The sequence below is a fragment of the Panthera pardus genome, unplaced genomic scaffold, assembly GCF_024362965.1.
Source record: "Panthera pardus isolate Hobbes unplaced genomic scaffold, ASM2436296v1 HiC_scaffold_8, whole genome shotgun sequence".
Taxonomy (NCBI): domain Eukaryota; kingdom Metazoa; phylum Chordata; class Mammalia; order Carnivora; family Felidae; genus Panthera; species Panthera pardus.
The window spans coordinates 110,732,890-110,756,746 of NW_026527013.1; the positions used below are offsets into that span (position 1 = coordinate 110,732,890).

At 35.8% G+C, this 23,857-nt stretch overlaps 1 protein-coding gene across 9 annotated transcripts in view; it reads left to right on the top strand.

Moving 5' to 3' along the window:
• Nucleotides 1-23,857, top strand: part of HDAC9 (histone deacetylase 9) — a 929,650-nt gene that overhangs the window by 388,293 nt on the left and 517,500 nt on the right. For all 9 annotated transcript variants that reach the window (XR_008420659.1, XM_053898416.1, XM_053898417.1 and 6 more), the window contains one exon: nt 7,194-7,256. Coding sequence is in view for 8 of the 9 variants with exons in the window: in XM_053898416.1 (XP_053754391.1) it covers nt 7,194-7,256 (63 nt within the window). In the remaining variant the exon portion in view is untranslated. The remainder of the gene's footprint in view (nt 1-7,193; nt 7,257-23,857) is intronic.

The following is a 23,857-nucleotide window of genomic DNA, read 5'->3' on the forward strand; positions in this document are numbered from 1 at the left end:
TTGTCATTCATGACTGCTCAGATCAGGGAAGGCTTTGCCAAGGAAGTAATGTATATGTGCAGGCTTTTGAAAGATGAGGTGGATTTACTACTTTTTTTGCTCTTGAGAAGATGATGAACCAGCAAGGGCCACTATTTCCTTCCATGAAGTTACCAAATGTGAGACTTTTCTATGGGATGAAAGGAAAAAAATCATCCAGGTATATATTGTCTATAAAAGTTATTCTTAAAGGATGCAAAGGGTGAAAACAAAGGAGTGGAAAAATATCTATCAGACAAATGGTAACTGAAAGAATTCTGTTAAAGTAAACCATCATGAAACAGGAAAGATTCCTTACCCATGGACATCTAATAAACTTAGTGATACGGCTAATTGCAAATGTATATAATTTAGTTATACACCACTGCTATAAATATTTTTGATAAGGCAAAAAAATAAGTGCTTGGGCATTTGCTGTTTCTTAAATATGGTAGTTGACATCCAATTAGATCATTTATGAAGTCAGAATATAATTGCAATATAAAAAATGTTGCTGCTATTTTCAGTGGCAAGCATTCTGGCATTCTCTTGATTTAACATGGTGATAGGTAGTGGTTTGCTATGGTAAATATCAGCTTGACCTTTGTGGCAAGAAATGACATTTCTGGGTTGATTTTTTGATGTCTGGTGAACTTATATTAGCATGTGGAAATCAGTCTTATCACAGCTCTCAAATATAGTATTCATTCAGGTGCTACTCACCACTATTGATTTTTGATGATCAGAATCCCATTTATTTATAAGATGATAACTGTTAAACGTGTGGCTACATATGAACACCTACTTTGTAGAATAATATAAAATTAAATTTTTGAATCATACCAAATAGTGAAGATCAGAAAGCTAATTTTACTTAACTGGAATTCTTCCAGAATTTTGATTTTCATAGCCTTGTAGCCAGAAATAATATTTTGTCTTGAAACTAAGATTTCTATTAAAAGTTTGTCTTGTAAATATCTTATACATACTTACTTTAGTAAACATGGGATAGGTTAGTCCAGGTTGGTTTGTATTTCAAAGCTAATGCTGTTAAGAAAATGATGTTTGATTATCAGCATGAGCCATTACGTGCCACTTAAAGCAAAAGAAAAGATTAACGGTTGATGCGTACTTATATTTACATTGAGCCTGTTTGTACATATGAAATAGTTTTTCTTTGTGAAATAAGTTTACAGTACCATAATACAAAGTGTAAAAACTACTGTGCTGTTTCTAAGTGACTTGCAGGGAGAGAAGGTTGAATCTAAACCTATATTTCTTTGAGAACATTGAGTCAGAATGGTATAATCAATGGAATTTACCAATTAAAAATAGAACATGTAGACGTGAGCCAATGCAATTGATAACCAGACTTTTCTAGAAACTTTGCCATCACTACAGTTATTAGATCCAGTACTATAAAGTGTAACTACAAATGCATTTTTATGTTAATTTCCTAGTGCCAATATCATTAAAATACTCCAAAAGGAAGATATTTGAAAACTTTGTTTACTCAAACTGTACTCGATGATGATCATTACATTAAGGAATCCACGTGAGATCATTTCTGTTGCAGTCTGTTGTCTGACCTTTTTCACTGGTTATTTTGTCCACAAGACAAGGAAATAAATGCAAAAATGAAAGTGCAATTACATTTCATTTGATTTCAACAAAAGATTATTTTTCATACATGCATATAGCTTTATAAAATTGTGGTTTATTATTGATTTGGAGTTAATTATTGAGATTTTAATAAGACACTATGGTAAAAATGAATAGCGATGAAATAGTACATGTTGAATATGATATCATACTGCTTTCTTCTCCTGGACTGGCCGCACTGAGCTCTGCACAGAGAGACTGATGTGCAACTGACAAATAGAAGAAGAGAACCTGGAACAACCTGTCTTAGTGAAGAAAAGCAGTGCACGCATCCCTATCATCTTAAATGTACAATGCTGGGCTCATCTGCCAGTTAAGAGATACTTTTTTGGATGATCCTCCTCTTTCTACTTTGAATATTAATTGTCTTCTTCAGTCTCTTACATAGTTTAATTATTTTCATTTAAAATAAATTATTCTCTAATAATACTGGCTTGTTTAAAATTGGACCCAAAAAAGATACTTATTCCATTTATGTATTTTAGCCATCTAATCGTTGATTTGGAAAGCTTGATCTTCTCTACTGATTGTCACACTTTATCGTGCATCAGTTGAAGGTCTTATAAAATACAGATTCCTCCCAGAGATTGTGATTTAGTACTTCTAGGATAGGAAGTACCCCATAAATTGCATTTCTCACAAGTTCCCAGGTGACCTTGATGCTCTGAAATCCCCTAGAAATACAATAAATCATGGATCAACATGTCCCATTTGAAGGGAAAAGTTAGAGAAGAAATTATTATCAATCAAATCAAGGCCAACAGTTCTAGAGCTTTTGTTGATGTTGTTTTGTTTTCATATAAAACAGCCTCCCTGGAATTTCATTGCTGATGTGTTTTCTGATACCCTTTAACTGTTCTTGGGACCAGGCAAGATTTCCTTATCTGAAGACCATTTGGTAACCAATTAGGTTGTTTTAGTGGAAAGGAATCACTTGTAAATTGAACATCCACTATTTAATAACAATTGGCGATGTTTCTCTAAGAGATAGAAAAATAAGATAAATAGACTACTTAATTCCAAATAAAAATTAGCACCCTGTACTCTATTGCCTGTTCGTTGGGAGTCTAGGTGAACCAAGTCTACTACTTACAGACAAGTACGTATAACTTTATTGCTGTGACAATAGTTTGAGAAACGTGAGGATGGGTGAAAAAGCAACATGAGCGAGTCAGAAAATGAGTGAGGAGTTCCAGGTGTTGGTGAGTAATTTTGTAGATTTCCTGTAAAACAATTAATATTTCAGGCAAAGTGAAATACTTTGTCTAGATTTCAGAATCATAAGATTTGGTGCTACATGAAAAGTCTGTGTTTGATTACAGATGAGCAGAGGTTACCTTAGTGTTTTAGAATATATCAGGCTATATTACCTTATTTGCTTCTTTCCAGTGGGACTGATTTGAGAAAAGATCAATGTGAGCTATGGGTCCAAGGATATTTTAGGAAATATTTTGATGCCATATAGATTTTTATACATCTTTTTGTGTTGTCTATATACCTGCATAAAAATAATTGGAATTATCATAATTGCTTTTGAATGACATTTTGGTATCCCTCCTATTAATTTATCACTAGTTTTGCATATTCTGTTTAAAATAACCACTTAAATAATTAGACAGTGGTTTCATTTCCATCAGTAGATAATATTAACATTTATTGAATGAGTGTAAAATGAATGTAAAATGATTTTTAGATCAATTTCCAACATTTTTATTAAATTGAGTTAACATTCATTATATTGAGATTTTTTTAATGCCTATTTATTCTAGCCTAGCATTTGTACTAGCTTGTTACGGTTTTTATAATACAAAATTTAATAGTTTTTTTCCCATCAGTAAAATTGATTTTATAAATGCACAAAAAGAAACTTACTGACATTTCTTTACTGACATTGTCGATATGATGTGAGAGGCATTACACAACATTCTTAATATTTAAGTTGTTGGTTAATGGAACTATGGTAATCAGTATACTTCCTGGTGATTTTAATGATGCTTATTTTTCCTCTGAGAAACAAGCGATACCTATTTTATGATGTGTCTGATGTCTTTTCACCCTAAACTAACTTTTCATTGTCAAGAGGTAAAAGGCAAGACTATTAATGGTAAAAACAAAACCAAACCAAACAAACAAACAAACAAAATACTGAAAGCATGTGGGGATAAAATCTCAAGTGAAATAACTTGGTCAACATGAAGAAGACACATTACACTATTTTATGTGGTATGCCTTTTCCTAGAACCTCTGAGAAATAGGATAATTACTAACTCACTCTTTTGGAGTTTTACTTTTCTTGATGATAAAAGCTCAGCAACTGTTTTTGTCAATTGCAATTTGAAGGGGTCACTTAAATTTGAAATGACAAAGGATGTGTATTATGGCATTAGTAGGATTTTGTCATCCCTCTTACATGTTTATCACTGTTTTGCCTATTCTGTTCAAAACCACGCTGAAACAATTGGTGGTTCCGTTTTTCATCACTAGATCATTCTAAAATTTATTTTGAAGATCTCAGGTAATTATTTGCATCACTTGAAAAGGGACAGAATGCCAGACTGGGGAATATGACGGGAGACCACCTGCTAGATACAAAGCATGTCTCTTTAGTCATAATATCATTAACAAGTACTTTTATAGCCTTAGTAACATTCAGCACACCTTAATTCTTACTTTGGAAAATAGGGAGCTTGTTTGTACTCAACACTATTGGATTTCAACTATTTTCTTCTTTTTTAAAAAAGATTATTTTGAGACAGAGTAGCACACTTGCTCGTGTGCATTTACACGCACATGAGTGTGGGTAGGAGGAGTGGCAGAGAGCAGGAGGGAGAAGGAGGGAGGGAGAGGGAGGGAGGGAGAGAGAGAGAGAGACAGTGTGTGTGTCCCAAGCAGGCTCCACACTGTAGGTGCAGATCCCAACATGGGGCTCCATCCCACAAACTGTGAAATCATGATCTGAGCTGAAATTGAGTCAGAAGCTTAAGGAACAGACTGAGCTACGCAGACGCCCCTCAGCTGTTTTCTTCTTAATGTACAAAGCTGTTGTTCAAAAGAACTCTTACATATTCCAGTATAAACAAATAAAAGTGAGGTTGCCCTGGTTCGGGGGAAGAATCTTTTCTGGAGAAAGCACTGTAAGTCAATTCCAGGGTCCCATGGCATCCTGAGGCACAGAGAGTTTGAACACCACTGTAGGCAAATTCTAAACTTCCCAGGTCTAAAATGCTACGCTTGGTTACATCATCCCTGAGGTAATTTGTCAGCTCCACAATATTTCCATCTCTTGAATTTTATATATTGATTTCTTGACTGAGTGAAAGTTTAGTTGTAATATCAAATGGAATTAGATATTTTTTTTTCCAGTGACAGGAAAATAAGATTTTCTCGTTTTAGTTTAAGTCCGATGTGCTTTGGAATAAATTTTTTAAAAATCTTGTAACTTATGTGTCCAAACATAATTTTGCAAGAAGTAGGAGTTAATCTATGAAAGAAGGAAAATTCTGTACCACTGTTTTCAGCAGTGTGTTATCTGCCTAATGACTTAACATGCTTCCTCCCTTCCACCAAAACCCTATGTCTCCTTGTTCTCTTTTCCTTGCCCCACACTCTGTGGTTGACCAAGATCCTTCCTCCACCAGTTGTTCTAGGAACCTTAAAACACTCTGCTTTTTCCCTTTCCTTCTCTGTTGCTACTAATGCTTTAAGAATTACATTTTCCTTACTGACCTAGTTTAGAAAAGGAAGAAGAGTTCCCAGGACTAGTGGATTATCACTTTTGGGTGTGTCCTTATGAATGGCTAGATGGTACAACCCAGTTTGTGATGCAGAATTTATTTCTCATACAGAAATGATGTTGTAAGTGTACCTCAGAGACTATAGAATGTTTAGTAGTATATGTTATAATTCATTTACTCTACAGGTGAATTTCAAAATGTGTGTTGGTCTGGGAGCCTATCAACTACTCTAAATGCCATTTCTTCCAAAAAGTGAGGTCTGTGTTTCAGGTAGCAATGAATGCAGAATATTCCTAGTTGAAGACTGACCATATTTATTGGTTGAACTACAGGTGCATATATATTTGGTCGTTCTGCATCCATCCATTAGATAGCATCAACACTTTTCTTTTCCTTTTTCTTTTCCACATTGAATTTAGCCTGAGGGGCTGAAATAGAGGCAACATTTTCAGACCTAAGCTATGTTTTCTTTTTAATTTAGATATAATAGAAAGTGGATGCAGTAAAATTGATAGGTGGTACCAAGCTCACATTAGGATTTATGAAATGGACAATTGCCTTGCATAAATGGCAAGTAAAAAATCAACCTAGTTCTTCATAAACATTTTATTCTGGGGTGTGCTTGTTTTCTGAAATTACCTCTACTAAATCTCCTGTCAGTCTTGAAACTAGAAGGCAGAAAAGCTTCTAGTGCTACAGCCAACTGCAGTGTAGCCAGAGAAACAGGCAACAAAAATAGAACACCAGGATTGCTGTGCGTGGGTGAGGCAGAAACCACATTATGAGCAAAAGCTTCCAGTATTATTTTAGAACCAATACAGAGCTCTGCACTTCTCTCCTCTCTCTTCCAAAAACACTTACTATAAAAATAAAATGAAATTAAATGTATGTGCATTTGCCCTCTTAGAATTATGATTCTTAATTTTTTTTTTTTTTTTTTTTTTTTGCCTTTCTTTCTTTGGAAACAAATCGCCAGTATGGAAATACAGTGTGTAAAGCAAGCTGGGAGGGAGGAAAGAGTTAATTGCTTTTAAGGCCCTGCAATCGAGAATTATGGTTTGAAAGATAGAGGCTGGACAGCTGGGTTTGCTGGGGTATTTTTAAATGCATTAATGCTGGCTCCAATCACTCGGCCATGCTTGACCTATTTTTGGCTCAGGCCGACCATTGTTCTATTTCTGTGCCTGTGGGCCCTGCCGTTGTTGATTCATATGCAAATGGATTATCACTAGCTTTAGCCAACTTGAGCTGAGAGAGACCAGAGAGGGGGAAGAGACGCACACAAACAGATAGAAGGGCACCGGCTGAAGCCACTTGCAGGACTGAGGGTTCTTGCAACGCAACTCTAGCAGCCTGAAGAACTATAAGCCAGGTTTAATCAGTTTCTTTTTCTCGTGGGTACAGTTAATATTTTTCTACTTATTCTGACAAAGCAATAACCCCGAAGCACATTCCTATTCCCCACCTGCTTTTAGTTTCCGGGATAACCTAAACTCCAGACGGCCATAGCATCGACTTGGTCCTTTCTGCTTTGTACACAGGTTGGTAACACAGGAAAAGTGTCCAGATATTTTGAAAAGTGTATGTCCACCTTAACAGCAAGGGAATCATTGTGGAAGTTGGTCGGCTGCTGCCTCTCCTCGGGGAGGAGGGAGGACCAGGGAGGGTAGCTCCTGGGGCCCGTGCACTGAGCAGCGATGAATCTTTCATGTAGCTGAAGTAAGAGTGATTGGAATATGCTGCAGACAATTTACGAGAGTGACTCGTGTTTTTCCTCAGATGGGGTGGCTGGACGAGAGCAGCTCTTGGCTCAGCAGAGAATGCACAGTATGATCAGCTCAGGTAAGATCCTCTTCCATAACTGAGACATTTTATGTGTGAAAGGAGGCAGACTTGGGAAATGCAGCTAAGAAAAAGCACCTCTCAAGGATTTGCTGCTTTTTGGTGTTGATGTTGCTATTTTCTTGGTGCGTCTGTAGGGTTTAACTTAGATCCCTTCCATTACCGTTTCTGTGCATATTCAGCATTTAGGGACAACAGCTTCTGAATGAAATCTCAAAGCTTCTGATGAAGGATGGGACTGAGATAAGTAAAATGTAGTTGGGGGTGCTTTGCCTTACTCTGCAAGTAGAAAACGGAGATCTGTACTGATTGCAAGCTATTCTAATGGGACTTTAAAAATCAGGTAAGTTCATCCTGGGGCTTCAGTTTAAATTGCAGCCTCCGCTAGCCGGATGATTTTATATTTACAGTGTGCATACAGACGCACATCTATTTATAGACCTACCTTCTGAAATGTGTTTGCTAGGAGTTACAAAGGTAGTTTTAATGTGGCTTTTTCTCAGCAGCCCAAAACGAAAGTATTCAGGATGGAATAAAATTATTATCAGCAGATGCTTATTTTAATTTTCTTTAAAAACATTTGGAGAGTCTAGTATTGTCAGGCAGATGGATGGCATAGCGCACACATAAAGGTGTTACATGCAGGTGCAACCCTTTAAAGAATAACAGTAACAGAGTCTAATTTCTGGTTTCTCTCTGTATGTGCTTTTGCCGTCAAGAAGGTGTGCTGAGGAGAGGAAACTTGTCAGCTTTATCAATTTCTGTTTGTTAAAAGAGCAGACTCTCCACATGATAACACTTACTTATAATTGCTGCTCTTCATATTTAATCCTACAGCCAGTTCCTAAAGCTTGGGGGGGGGGTTTGTTTCCGTCCTCTGAATGTTTCAGTCTAAATTGGCTTGAAGTTCTCCCTCACATCTTCTAAGTTCCTATGTGGGCTTGATCATAATTATAGATCACCACATAGATTTCCATGAAAAGAATGCAACGTAGAACAGCGTTTACTTGCTAGAACTAGATGTGAAAGAAATATTCCACAGGTTGGCATGATGTCTGTTTCAGTGCTGAACACCTTCCCATTTACGCACCTATGTTTGAATCAAGTTATCTTTAAACCTCCGTTAGTTGCGATGATTTTAAGATACTTCTCTTGATCCAGTTTTTTGGTGGGCTCAGAATAAGAGATTGATCTTGTGTAATTTGAGGTGTTGACACTTAAGTGGCAAGAATTATTTTAACTAGTAGTGTCTGCTTATCTGAAGCAAACGTACTAGGATTTTAATATGGTTTATTATCTTTGTGGCTTTAAAGTTGACAAGAGCTTGGGGAGGGGTCAGCTGGTGTGTCTCCAATGGAACTGGTCACTTAATTTAGTGTTTTATTTTTTAAATATGGATCAACTTTTAAGCAATCACTATTTTGGGTATCTTTTCAGTACTACACTTTATCTGTTTAGTCCTCACCTCTGTTAGGAGTTTCATGTTTCTTTCACATGGTAGAAACAAAGCTGTGCCTTTGAAGCAGCTACTGGCCGCTGACATTGAATCTCTTGCCACAGGCTACAGGTGTTTGCAAGCCTCACTGTTTTCGGTGTCTTTGATAATCATATGTAACTTTACTCCGATTTTCAGTTGAGACTGTCATTTTCCTGACATGAAAGCAATAATATTTTCCAGCAGGGAAGTGCTTGAGACTGTCCGTGCAGTTGTCAGTTCTACAGGAAACATCCTGTAAGAACCAGCTCTTAAGTGAAAGGTGATGTAGATTGACATCAACTCTCAAACCTGTCTGATATAAATAAGGAAACTCCAAGTTCTGTTAACTTTTCAAATTTGAAACATAAAATCATTTGCATCCATTCTACCATGTTGTATAACATTTGATGTTGTTTAATATAATATGGCCTTAACTTTAGTTCCCCCAGTCTTTATTGTGCACTTCCTCTGAGGCCCTGGCTCTCAAACTTGGAGTCATCAAGAATATTTTACAAAACACGGATGCCTTGGTTACACCCCCAGAGTTTCTGATTTAACTGGTATGGGAACTAGCCTGGATATTGGAATTTTTACTATCTTCCCAGCAATCCTAAGGTTACAGCAAACTTTAAGTAACACTGATGAAGGGGTAGGAGGAGACAATGGTGATCCTGGTGACCCATTTCAGTAGGGTTTTCCTTTAAGTTAATTGACAAGTTAGAGGTGTGTTTATCTTAATTTATCTGCAAATTTCATTTCACTCCCTTTCGGACCAGTGGCATGGGTCTATGATTGATAGGCATAGGAATGGATGGAGTCGTTGGATCTGAAAGAGATTATTTGGTAGTAGTGCAAAGTGGTGGAGACAACACTGTTCGAGGAGTCAAGAGCTCTGTGTTCCGGCTCTTAGCCATTTGGATAACTGGTTACTCATCTGTAACCTGAACAATAATGATGTCCTCATGCTTACCTCTGGGCATTCTTTATGAGGTTCAAATGTAACAACATGTTATTGAAATGCAGACTCCCTATTATTATAACTATTTTTAGTGAAAGAACCTGGGCTTCTGGCTCTTCCATACCATGCTCTAGCTTGCTGAACAAGCCAGCTGAGTTCAATTGTATGTCACATAGAACAATGATATTTTGTTTTGAGAGTAAGTTTTCTTTAGTTATCTTACACGTCAGTTACTTTTTTTGGTTTTCCTGTTCTGGTAAGAACTAGTCATCTCCTTGTGTAAATTGTGACTGTAAATCAGAGTAGTTTGTGTGTGTGTGTGTGTGTGTGTGTGTGTGTGCACACGCATGTGTACATGTACATGTGTTCTGTAAAGTGTCTCATTACATAGTAATCAAAGGCAAAGAATTTGCAGAATGTATAATTGAACAGTGAAACCACAACAAAGTATTTCTTGAGATTGTTTTAAAAAGCTTTGTTTTATTGTTACCTATTGCTTTGAAGTTCCCATTTGCTGTTTTAAAAGTTAAGCTCCATACTATGCATTGATAAAGGTGAGTTTTCTTCAGAGTTCTTTACATACTGTTGAATTGCAAGTGTTTTATATGGTTCCATTTTTTTCTAATATTGATCTAGCTAGGCAAGACATTTTAGGGAGAACTAGGTTCTACAGTATAATCTGCTAATGTGTTTTCAGTTAAAACGCTCTGTAATATTGAATCTTGGAATTCATTATGAGTGACACATTGTGCTAGGTCAGTCTCTACTTTTGTGGCTTGTGTGGGCCAATATAAGTGATAACTGTGGCAGAAAGTGAAGCATGTACAAATATTGACTCAGGTCACTCAGCAGTAGCTGGCAGAATTTGGGGTGTTCTCCTGTTGCCAGGCATCTTGCTTAACATGTTGGACAGCAGAGCTGTCCAGACAATATTGGAACAATTACTATAAAAGAATTTCCTAGAGTTTATACAGCATTAATGTAAAATACATTTAAAATAAGGAAAACTCATATTTTTACTATGTATTCTTATTTTAGGGTATAAAAGAAAAGCATTTAAATCTAAATCCTGAATTTCTTTTATGGAAAACATATCTTCACCCTTTCAGAATCTTTTTTTTTTTTTTTTTCCCTTTGGTGTGCATTGTCGAGGGGAAAGGAACATTTTAGATTCAGTAGCCATTTATGTCTACTTGGAAAGCAGAATCTAATTATGAAAATGTAAGTCTGTGAAATGCTCCTGTCATGTCAAGAATCACTTCTGGTATTTCCCATAATTACTGTTTTGCCATTCTCTAACTCAAGTTATCTTCACTTACAAGGCTGTTATCAATTTGAATATTTGATAGGTAGTGATCAGAAAGCTAGTTATAAATAGGCCCATTGAGAATAGGGACAAGAATGAATATTTTATATCTCTGTGGATTACACCAGTGGAATAATTGTTATGTCTGTTAAGTAAGAATATTCAATAAAACCCCTCAGAACACTGAAATAAATCCCAATTCTGAATATTTGTTTATTTACTTATTTATTATTTTTATTTAGAGAGTTGCATGTATATGAGTGGGGGAGGGGCAGAGGGGGGAAGGAGAGGGGGAGAGAGAGAGAGAGAGAGAGATTGAGAATCTTAAGCAGGCTCCATGCTCAGCATGGAACCCGACACAGTGTTGGATCCCATGACCCTGAGCCAAAATCAAGAGTCACATGCTCAACCAACTGAGCCACCCAGGTGCCCCCCAAATTGAGATTTAAAACTGAGGATTTTGATTTTAAAGATGAGAAATTTGAAAATGATGTATGACATAATTTTTTGCCACTGATAGATAATGAAGTGACTCTAAAATTGTATAACCTGGCCAACACTCGCCCTACACACACACACACACACACACACACACACACACACACGTACGCATGCACACATGCATGCACACACAGACACAGTGTTCAGCATTAAGTGAGTACAGAAAGTGATATGACCTAAGCTATCTTGGAAGCTAATAGACAAGGAAAAAAGGGAAATGGGGATTTTGATCAAGACAGAGAAACCTAACAGGCCCTGCATCCTAGGCCCCCTTAGAATTTTACTGACAAAATGACAACTTTCTCAAAATTCTCACTAACATTGCCAGATTTGAAGAGAAGCAAACTGAGTGGATATCCTTAGCTGTTGTTGTTGTTGTTATTTCTTGTGCATGAGAAATAGTAGAAATGACTCTGGAAAAAAAACTAGTGAAATGGAGGAAGGTGAACGAACACTGTCTCTGGAGAAATGAAGGCTTCAGGGCAACACTCTAAGTTAGGAAAATGATCCATAATTCTTTTTCATCAAATACCCTTCCCCATCTAACCTTAGATATTCCACCAGGAGAAAACATCTTTTTACTGAATCCATGGAATTATCTAATAATTTTTCCCCACAAATGAGGCATCTTAATAAGAACATAAATTCCATAAAAGAGGAACTCAAAGATGAGATGATAAAACAATAGCACAAGAGAAAAGGATATTTTAGATCTTGGGAAACAAATGAAAATGAAAAAGCATGATAATTACAGAACAAAAATATTCATTAGAAATAGCAGGAAGCAGAACAGACACCAGTGAAACTCTTTACCAACAAAGGGGAAAGGTTTAAGACAACCGTAGGGAATGAAAAAGGAAAATGGATTCAAGCAATTGGAAAGAAGTCAATTAATAAGAAACACAAAGGAAATAAAACAAAAAGATTATTTATATCCCTGAAGTTGATATTCTAAAACATTGAAACAGAAGATAATTTTGTGAAAAAGAAGAAAGATTATTGCACTGGAAAAGAAAAAAAATAAATCTGTAGACAGAAAGAACTCTCATTTTTTAAGGACAGTTTGCTGCAAATGCTCATCACAGAGTCATATTCTAACTGGGCTATTGATTTTCAAATAATAAAAATTCTTCAGGAGTTCATGCAGGTAAAGCAAAGGTATATGGTGGGGGGAAGGTGGGGAGGAAGGGAATGTATGGGACTCAAGAAGTATCAAGCATATCCAACATTCAGTGACAAAAAATAACGAAGAAAAATCTTTGAAGTTCAAAAAGAAGTGTAACCCAATGGTCCATTCAGGCAAGAGTTATTAAAATATAGAGAAAATGGGTAGGCAAGTCAGAAATTCCCAAACATGAACAAGGCTGCTTCCAATGAAACCCACACGATGAAGAGATGAATAAAAAATGAAATACAGAAGTAGGAAAAGCATAGGCAGATAAATGAGGCAAACCATGAATCTATTTAAACAAATATGAGATTGTGGTTACAGGATAGAAAGCAAATTTTATAAAGTAGGGCAACATTCATAAACATAACCAATATGAGGCATTAGAGAGAGGTGAGATAGAGTAAAATGTGAAACTGCTGATAGCTTCTTTCTGGGCAGGGACAGACTCCCTGCTGCTTAAAATGGAAACACAGGGGTGAAAGAAAAGGACTCCAAACACTGATTTTTTAAAATAATTTAACCTTAGAAAGATCTTCTTGGAAATAGAACCTCATATAGGAAGGAAGCATTTAGTATGTTGATAGTCCCTTCAGTTGCAGTTTTTAATCCTGATAAAATCATTTAATGTTTTTTAAATAAAAATAACATCAGTGATATGATCTCACTTTTATGAAAGTGTATTTGGTCCATCCATCCATCTCCCAGAAGGATTCATACATAGGTTGAAAGAAATCATGGACAGTTTTGTGTGTGTGGTGGTGGGCTGGTTGCTGGGGCCAGGGAATGGGGGGACTTCTGTTTTTATCTTCATACTTTTTCACTTTGTATGAATTTTTATGATATGCGCATATCTTCTGACAAGTGTTTCTTACAGACCACACACAAATCTACTGCGTCAGAATATTAACGGTGTTTAATCCAAGTATTAGGTAAATTGGTTGTGTTCTGCTCCGAGTAACAGAAAATCCTACTCAAAGTGACAACAAGGAAATTTATCACTTAGTTAAAATAGCAGGGTAGTTGACAGCACTAGGTGGTCAATAATGTCAAAAATAATCAGGTCATTCATACCGCTTCCCTCTGTTGGCCTTAGAGTTGTATCTTCTTCACAGGTCTGTTTCCTCAACAAAGCAGGAGTTGAATGTGGCAGATCCAGGCATTGTGTCTATTTATGCACGACAAAGTCTGGAGACATAGAAGAGATACTTTGCTTCCTTGGATGTTTTCTTTAGGGAAGTTTTACCCAACATTTCTCCAGCAAATTGTCTTTCATAATTTATTGGCCAGAAAAGCAGCATCTACCCAGGAACAAAGCAGGATGGGACCACCATGGTAGCTCCTTAGAGTCATACTGAGCCTAGGAGAGTGGGTGCTGCAGCTGAACGTTTAGTTTGTATTAGGAAGAAGGAAGGGAGGGTAAGGAATGCATGTTAGCTAGGCACCAGCAGTATTTGCTACAGTGCGTATGTTGGTGATTGGAATTTTCTTCTTGGTACTTTTCTTCAGGTTGTATTTCTCAAAATATAAACAATTAAATGAAGGAAGCAGACCATGTAATTTTTTTCAATTGAATGATGGGTGTTACTTCATTTTCATGAAGATTTTTACATCCATTTTGACACTGATATATTTTTTTACTAGTATTGAATAGGAAACCTTTCTTAGTACTGTTGTTAGAAGGAACCCTAAAAAGAATAGTTATGGAAGAACACTGGATCTCTGTAGGGTTGTAAATCGCTTTTTAGAGAAGAGGAAAATCAACATTGTAAACTAGTGCATTACAAACATTTATTATAAATTTGAGTCAAGTATTCCTTTAATGCTGGCTTTGAGGGATACAGAAAATATTAAGAGAAATTTATTTAATGTATAAACTTTTCTTTACACTGAAGGAGGATTATTTTTAAAATATTCAAAATGCAATTTCTTTGCCAGTATGTTGTTATAATTATTACATTTTCAGAGTAATGAACAATTTTAACAATCTGGAATAGTAACTGCATTTTAACAATTTTTTTCTGAATTGGAATACTTTGAAAACAATTTAATTGGAATAAAAGCCCATGAAAATGACTTTAAAAATAAGCTTTCAGTAGATGAAATTCAAAGATATTTTGGCATGTGCTTCAAATCAGAGTGGCAGTGCTATGGTCTGTCCCATTCTTGAAAGGAAGATAAAGTGCCAGTGGTTGGCTTGGATGCATGGTGTCCTTACTATGGGCAATTCTCCCTTTTCTAATTTTGGGAGCTGACAATCTGGAGATGAAGGGATGAGAAAATACCTTGGGTCTACTAGTTCTATTCTTCCCCCACTAAGTCACTTGCAGAAAACAACTTGAATTTAAACAAGAGTTTTTGCAATACTAACTGCCCCACGTTTTACATATTATCAGAGAACATTATGTTTAGGGTTACTCTGTGATGCTCTGGTTCGTGAAAACAAAACTGAGTAATTCTTGTGTTTTAGAAGAGTATCAGTTCCGTTCATTATTTTAATGTTAAATTTTCCTTAGTCAAATAAGGGATGGGCCTTTTATATATGGTGTTTTTTAAATACCCAATAATTAAATCCAATGAAAACTACATTTAAGGAAGAAGGAAATTTACCAAACCACAGACTGTAACTAGTCATTTACTTATGATTAAGCTCTTTGCATGTTGATAAGGTTGGAAAAACCCCAGAACTTCATTTTTTTTTACTTCTTCCCCTCATGGCCTACTGCTTGTATTGAAACATTTTATTTATAATTTATGTTCAGTATTGACACAATTTTAGCCCTGTGGATGCTTTTTTCAATTATTTGAGGTGACTTTTGGTGGGTGTCAAAGACATGACACATATCCAAAGTAGGTTAAAATATTTTTAAATTTTAAAAGTTGAAATTAAAAACAAACAAACAAAAAACCCAAGAAAATTTCACTAAATTTCCATTAAATTGCACATTGTGGCCTGGAAGTTCTCACTTTAGTGAAAATGTGTTTACCCAGAAAGTTCTCAGGGAACCTCATGTAGGGTGAATTAGAAAAGCCGTTGGTGAATAGAGCATGATTCAAATTTTACTCTTGATGGTGCTTTCTAAAAATTTTTTATTTAAATTCTAGTTTATTAATACACAGTGCAGTATTCATTGCAAGTGTGCAATTTGGTGATTCAATACTTACATAGGACCCTCTCACAACAAGTGCACTTAATCCCCATCACCTATTTAACCCATCCCCCACCCACCTCCCCTCCAGTAACCTTCAGTTCTTTATAGTAAAGCCTGTTTCTTGGTTTGCCTCTCTCTTGGAGGGTGCTTTTTAAATCTGCTTACAAATGAAATTCAGTTGTGTATTTTGAATGTGTGTTTTACATCAGACACCACTCATTTTAGATTTAAAAATATCACAGTTATCATTTTCATGATTTTTCTGCCACATTCCACTCTGATCTAATTGTTTACTCTCAACTTAGGAGGTCAGTGTTTGGAGCCATATTTTTTCATCATTTTTTAACATTTCATTCTTCTTATTAATGTAATAAGCTACTGTTTCAGATGCTTTTTCTGTACCAGGCATTGTTTCATCTTCTAATCTTCCTTGCAGTTTGGAGAGGTATGCACTACTTAGAGCAGGATGCGTATTTTGCAGATATGGAAACAGGTTCAGAGGAACTTACTTATGGTGATCATGGGTAGGAACCAGCAGGGTCAGGTTTGAACTTGGTTTGTTTACCATGTCTCTGTTCTTGTTTACCATCTCTTTGCCACTTTTTCTCAAAGAGAAAACTATTTTGCATAGGATAATGTGTTTCATATCTGGGGCTAAAAATATTGAATCAGCTATATAGATAAATGTCTAGGCATACTTAGTCCTGGGAGGTTTAAGACACAAATAGGCTACTATGGTGAAAGGCTTGGTTGGAGGAGCCTTACTTCACATTCCCAGGGCTTGATAATGATATTGGAGGAAGTGAACACTGTCCAGGGCTGAGACAACTCAAGCCAACCTCTAGAGTTCCATGAGACTGATGATATGCAGAGTAATGAGTACACACTGTGGACAGAACCAGTATCCCCAGTGCATTTGGCATGTTGTTTGCCAGTGCTCACAGTACATCTTATAAGTCATACCTGTAAGGTTTGCACCACTGCAAAATAGCGCATTATAACTAATGTAATTTAGCTGGAGATCTTTTTTTTTTTTTTCCTTCAAATGTTAGCTCCATGGGCTTCAGTATTTTTTGACCAAAATGTTTGAATTATATCTGCTTCATTCCTTACCTAGAAATGAGTTGGGCAGGGGGGAGGTTCAATAAAGTTTGTATCTCCACTCAAATCGTTATCTCAACATGCTATGTCAAATTCTTAAGCCAAAAGAATAATCTAGCTAATAAAATTTTACTCTGCCTATTTTGAATCTGTATTCATCCAGTTTGGGCCCAATGTGGACTTTTTAGGTGAAAACTGGGTGGTGATGTTTGTATGTACCAACATGGCATTACATTTTACTTTATCTTGAGTTAAATTTGTACATTGAATTCACCAGTTAGATACTAATGCAATTATTCAGGAGTCAGCTCCTTGGTTTTTATCAACTAATTTTTATAATCTTATTGGCTATGAGAATCTTGAGCCATCTTTATGGAATACGTGGTGGAGGCATTATTGATTGTCATATTAATGACCGACATAATTTATTGCCTTCCAGGCGAAAGAAGCTTTCAGAAGATCATTAAATGCATTAAAATCTGCAGATGCCCACATGTCTGTGGCTCTCTTTAGCAGGCTGACTCCTTTGGGTCAGTTATTCTTAGCCTCGGTATTTCTATCTTATGGCATTGCAGGTCTAAGATTAGCTTGTTAGGCGTTATCATGCCATCTGAGTTACCTCCTAATATAACTCTACACTGGAATGATTATTTATAGAAAGAGCATTCTGTCATTTTTGGGTTATTTCTAGTAGTTTAAATAAAGAAGAATAACATTCAAGTGAAACCACAGATTCCTTCCTGCTGCCAAAACAACATGATAACTGTCTGCTTAAGGGGCAATAATGTTTAAATGTCTGCTTAGGGTGATTACAGAATTCTTTTTATCTCTGCCACCTTGACAGAAAAGGGAGAACTTTGGATATTGATGTATAATGCTTGTGGAAAGGCAAAGAGGCAGTCTTGATGCTTTCTGTCACAGAGCACAGAAGACTCTGGTTGATGATGACAACAAGAGACACACAGGATTTATTTTTAGAAACAGACATTGCTAAGCTCTCTCTTTGGTGTTAATATGGCTCATAAACAGGGCTCCTCATTGTTGACCCTTCCAGGGAAAATGGCATTTTATACACACACATGTACATACACTCTATTTTTTTTTTACTTTGCAAGAATGACTCTATTATTAAGAAGATAAGTAGAACTTTTTTAAAGCTAAGAAATCTAAATTTTATAAAATTCCTACAAAAGATATATAGGACTTTTTAACATTTCATGAAAATTGGGTCTAAGGGATGGTTTGTGAAAAACAGTCAAATGTTATAAGTACAATGAATATATAGATTGGCCATAGGTGTGGAAAAATAGGTGAATGTATATTATAAATGACTTAATAATAAATTACAATACCTGTAAATAATATTATCTATGTTTCTGGCTTTATTGCAATAATATGTAAAATATAGCTATAAAAGATATTATAAAAATTATGATTCATTAATTAAGTTGCTGATTTAAGTAGATGAGATAAAAATTTCAGTATATAAAAAGGAGGTATAAGACTTTGCTAGTTGTTCTGGTATAATGAACTCTTATTGAACCCAACAAATTTTATGTAAAATAAAATGTACAATTTCACATTAGAGAACTGATCTCTTAGCTTACTTACACTGTAAGTTTAATTCAGATCTTGGTAATTGATATATTAGTTTAAAATTAGAATTGCGATTTTACTCTCTTAAATTTGCATTCTATATTTCCTGATTATTCACTCCTGATTATTCACTCATTGTTAGATGTTGAAATGTTAAAGTGCTGTGGTAATACATTTCCTGCTACACATCAATTAAAATGCTTTAGAATGGATGATTCAGTTCTATAGGAATATTCATAAAATTATTTATTTACTGAAAACATATTATCTTCTCAAAAGATAAATATTTTGGGGCGCCTGGGTGGCTTGGTCGGTTGGGCGGCCGACTTCGGCTCAGGTCATGATTTCGCGGTCCGTGAGTTCGAGCCCCGCGTCGGGCTCTGGGCTGACAGCTCAGAGCCTGGAGCCTGTTTCGGATTCTGTGTCTCCCTCTCCCTCTGCCCCTCCCCTGTTCATGCTCTGTCTCTCTATGTCTCAAAGATAAATAAACGTTAAAAAAAATTAAAAAAAAAAAAAGATAAATATTTTTGTGTTTGTGTGCAATATAAGAAATCCACAGCCCATTGGGAACTTGCAGAATGACAGACAAAAACAGGAACACGTAGCAATTCAGGTGTATTCTCAAAGAAGTCAAGATGTAAACAAATTCAGAGGATTGGAAGTAGAAGCAATTGTAGTAACCCACTGCGTTCGACCACTCTTAATTAGCAGGTTGAAGATTTGGGGAGATGATGTAATTGCTTGAAGTTTTAGAAGCTGAATTGAAATAGTCATACATCTGATTTTTTTTTACTCAAAAATATTTGAGAGCCAGCCACATACCAGGTATTATTCTACTCACAGAGGATACATCTATGAAACAAGATAAGGATCCATGTATTTGACTGATTGTTCAATTGAATGATGGATAGATAAGGCTACTTTAGATAGTAATAAGTATTAAGGAAAACTAAAAGAAAATTGGGATAGAAAATGACTAATGGTGGCAAAGCCAGTATTAGCCGAATCACATAAAACCTTTTGAGGACGCTAAGATACAAAGAATATTTCCCCAATAAAAGTTGGTTTTCCCTCAGCATTCCATTTGATCTAGAACAAACAGAATAAAATCACAGAATAGAGCAGGAGAATGGGGAAATTTTTATTTGTGGATAGGTAAGAAAGTCAGGGGAAGTCTGTTCCCTGGTTTTAGAGACTTTTTCTAATTTCCAAAGAGAAATTTTGTAATGAGGTGATATCTCCCTAGCATTAATGCTTTGGGCTGGAAATAAGGAACTTTTTGAACCACTTACCTTGGTTCTTTCCCAAAGGTTCTTCTTTGACCCTCATTCCAGCTTTAACCTCATATATGCAGAAACTTCTTACCCAAGCAGTATGAGCCATGCTAGTACTTTAGTGAAATGATGAATTCCTCTTACCTGGGAGCCAAAAAGAATGGGGACAGTATATCCTCATCCACTGAAGTTAGAAGTCTGAAAATTTTTTCTCAAATTTGCAATATTGCACACTTAAAAAATTTTTTTTTAGAGAGAAGAGCTGCCAGTGGGGAGAGGGCGTAGGGAAAGAGAATCTTTTTTTTTCTTCTTTTTTTCTTTTCTTTTTTTTTTTTTTAGAGAGAGCACAAGCAGAGGAGAGGCAGAGGGAGAGAGAACATCTTAAGCAGGCTTTCTTGCTCAGCTCAGAGCCCAATGTGGGGCTTGATCCCACAACCCTTGGATCATGACCTGAGCCAAAATCAAGAGTCAGTCACTCAACCAACTGAGCTACCCAAGTACCCCAATATTGCACACTTTTAAAAGGGGTTATTGGGGGCACCTGGGTGGCTCAGTCACTTGAGCATCTGGCTCTTGAATTTGGCTCAGGTCATGATCCCAGGGCCCTGGGATTGAGCCCTGAATCGGCTCTGCACTGAGCATAGAACATGCTTATGATTCTCTCTCTCCCTTTGCCTGTCTCCCTTGCTCACACTTTCTCTGTCTACAATTAAAAAATAAATAAACTTTAAAAAATAAATAAAGATGTTATATAATACAGTATTCATTACACAGGTGTTTATTGAGCCCTTAACAACATGCCAGGTATTTAATTCATGGAAATCATGGGATGAATAGCAACTTTCTTGTATGGCTATAGAACTGTAACTTCTAAACAAAATGTTTAGAATACATTGTCTTCATCCTTTAAGGAAGTGGATAAATTTGTGATTAATTTTTATAAAAGTTGAGTAAGGAAGTATTTAAATGTATTTTTAAAAAGGGAGAAACAACAATGTGCTAAAAACTATTTTCCCCACATGTTCTGCTTTCTCATGGGTAGGGAGCAATGATAGATACACATAGTAGGATGGACAAACATTTTTGAGGGCCTGACACATGATCTCACATGCCTGATGCCTCATGGGGTTTTCCCTCAACATTCCAATTGGTCTAAGTCAAATGGAATGAAAGCACAGTTAGAATAGAGCAGGAAGTGTTCTGGAGCTATTTTAAACTCTACTGAGTTGTGCCTTCTGTAAGGGATGGGGAAGCCTTTATTGGTGGGAAGGTGAGGGAACCAGGGGAAGGAGATCATCTACCATTTTCTTTAGCTTCAAGAATACTGGGACTGAGCCGAACTCCTGGACAACATGCTTTTTTGGATTCACAGTGTAGCTTGAGGAAAATGTTTAATAACTACATTTTTTCCTCAAGGATTGTTTCATTTAATCAATTCAATTCAATTATTGAGTACTTGACAGGTGCATTTTTAGGCTAGATTTCTGGTTTATCTGTTATTGCTATCTGTGTGTGTGTGTGTGTGTATGTGTGTGTGTGTATGTGTGTGTACTAACAATCAGCTGTTTCCTTTTTCTGAAATACCCTTCTGCTGCTCTGTTCTTTGCTGGAAGAATCCTAACCCTTACAAAGCATAGTTCAAATGTCCCCTAACCCCCCCTCCCCATCCCCTGCAGCACTTTCCCGGTTATATATATTATCTTCTCCTCAAATCCCCCCTCTCCCATAGTTCTTTATTACTAACTTAGAAATTTCCACTTTATGTCTTACACTGTGGTTATTTATGTATGTGTGTCCCCATCCCCCCCCATTAGTTATATTATAAGCTCCAAGAGGAAAAGGATCATGTTTTACTTCTATTTTTATTCCCTACAGTGCCTAGCATATAATTGATCCCTGAGATTATTTTTAGATGAATGAATGAGTGATTAAAGAGTACAGTGGTATCAGTCTATTTTCAAAAATTTTTTGATTTTTAAAAAAATGATTTCCTCTTTTATGTATAAAATAAATCCTCAGTTTTTTGTAAATTGAAAAATGTAAACTTCTTGATCTGTTAAAACCTTAACTGAAAATTAAAACCATTCATTTCAGAATATTAGTCAAGAATAATATCCAGTGTTTTGACAATATGTATATGATCCCTAAATCTTTCAGTTATTCTTGAGAATGGAATTTTGTAGTATTATTTTTTGACTTGATTTTTAATCAATAATGCCATGAGATATGTGTCTGCATTCAAAATATTAAGTGTGAAATAGACAATTTAAGACTGTCTGAACATAAATGCATTCTCTTTGGTCCCAGGAGAATAAATTTGGTTGTGAAAATGATTATAGGTATACTTTTATATTATTCAAACATTACTTCACATTATATCCTATTTTTCTCCTGTGTGAAACTTTTATGTAGAGACAGCTTTCTTAGATAAAGACAAAAATGGATAGAATTTTTGGTTAATAGCACCAATCTGAAATAGTTTTGCCCCTCAGATTGCTGTTTGGAGCTCATCTACATTTATTCAGGTATTACTTAATTGGCTATATTCTTTGAGAAGAGAGCAATGGAAAAGATTTTTTGATAAACAACTTAATCAAATGTTGAATGCCAAGGGTATCAGTAATTTAAAAAAATTATCTAAAGTAAAATGTCAGAATAGGGAATTCACAGAGTGAGATATTAAGGAAAGACAGATGGAAGGAGTGAATCAAGCTCTGTACCCAGTTTTTCAAGAAGAAGAATGAAATATATTTATGTCTAAGTGGGAGAGGAATGGTGAAGAGAGTAAGTGTAATATAAGTAGGAAAAGATATAATTTTTTTCAGGGTAGTCTTTGCTGAGCTTTAAAACTCAGCACAAGAAAGGATACATTAAGGCCGTTAAGGCTAAAAAAATTAATTGAGTTAGTTACTATAAATGTGGGCCAAGAAAAGAGTTGGATAATGAAACCAAATTTTGCAACATAGCTGTTGAAGTCAACTTAATAGAGCACAGGAATGAGCATGTGCCAGTGTTAAGTCCATGACTTTGCCAATTGTGTTTTCTCATCATTGTGAGTCCATGGTAAGTTTCTAACTGCTATAAAAATTGTATTGAGGTGGTACAAATCAAGTTTGGTCAGCTTTGGATTTAGAATTTCTCATTCTTATATTAAATGTTATTAAGAATTTGTTCGAGTAAATGTCCAAAGGTTATAATTTTTGGAGCTATACAAATTAAGTTACTTGGAATCATCTGTTTTCTTTCCTGAAAGGTAAACATAAAAATGTTAGAAAAAAAATTTGGATATTAACCTAACCTAAATTGTATACAGTAAGAAGGAAAATAATATAAATAATCTCTGGCAAGAAATAATTAAACATAATAAAAACCATGCTTTGGGGCGCCTACATGGCTTAGTTGGTTAAACCTTGGACTCTTGGTTTTGGCTCGGGTTGTAATCTCACAGTTCATGGGTTCAAGCCCCACATCTGTCTCTGTGCTGGCAGTGCAGATCCTGCTTGGGATTCTCTCTTCCTCTCTCTCTGCCCCTCACCCACTTGTGTGTGCGCTCTTTCTCTCTCTCTCTCTGTCTCAAAAAATAAATATACTTAAAAAAAAATGCTCCTAATATGAAATCACTTCTTTCAGATTTTAATCAAGAATCAACTCTCAGTGTCTATTATCCCAATAAGTAAATGGAAATTCTGCCATATCATTGGCCTGGAAAGATCAGTGGTCTTTTTTTTTTTTTTTTTTCCTGCAGCAGATAGTATTAAACCTGAATATGAATATAAATCTAGAAAATATTTTGTAAATTCATTCTAGAAAACTTCATTAGTTTTTAGATGACTAGAAAGCTTTGTGGACATGGGAGAGAACATATTTCTATTTGATTATCTACTGCCCAGTCACCTTCCTCACGCACTGAACCAATATGTAGTAGAAATTTTCTTTATGCTTCCCCAATCATGTATGTGTGAACCATTTTTCACACATACTTGCCATCATTGGATATTGTTAGACTTTAGATATTTTTGCCAAGATGAAAGATGAAAAATGGCACAGTATTACTTTTTTATGGTAATT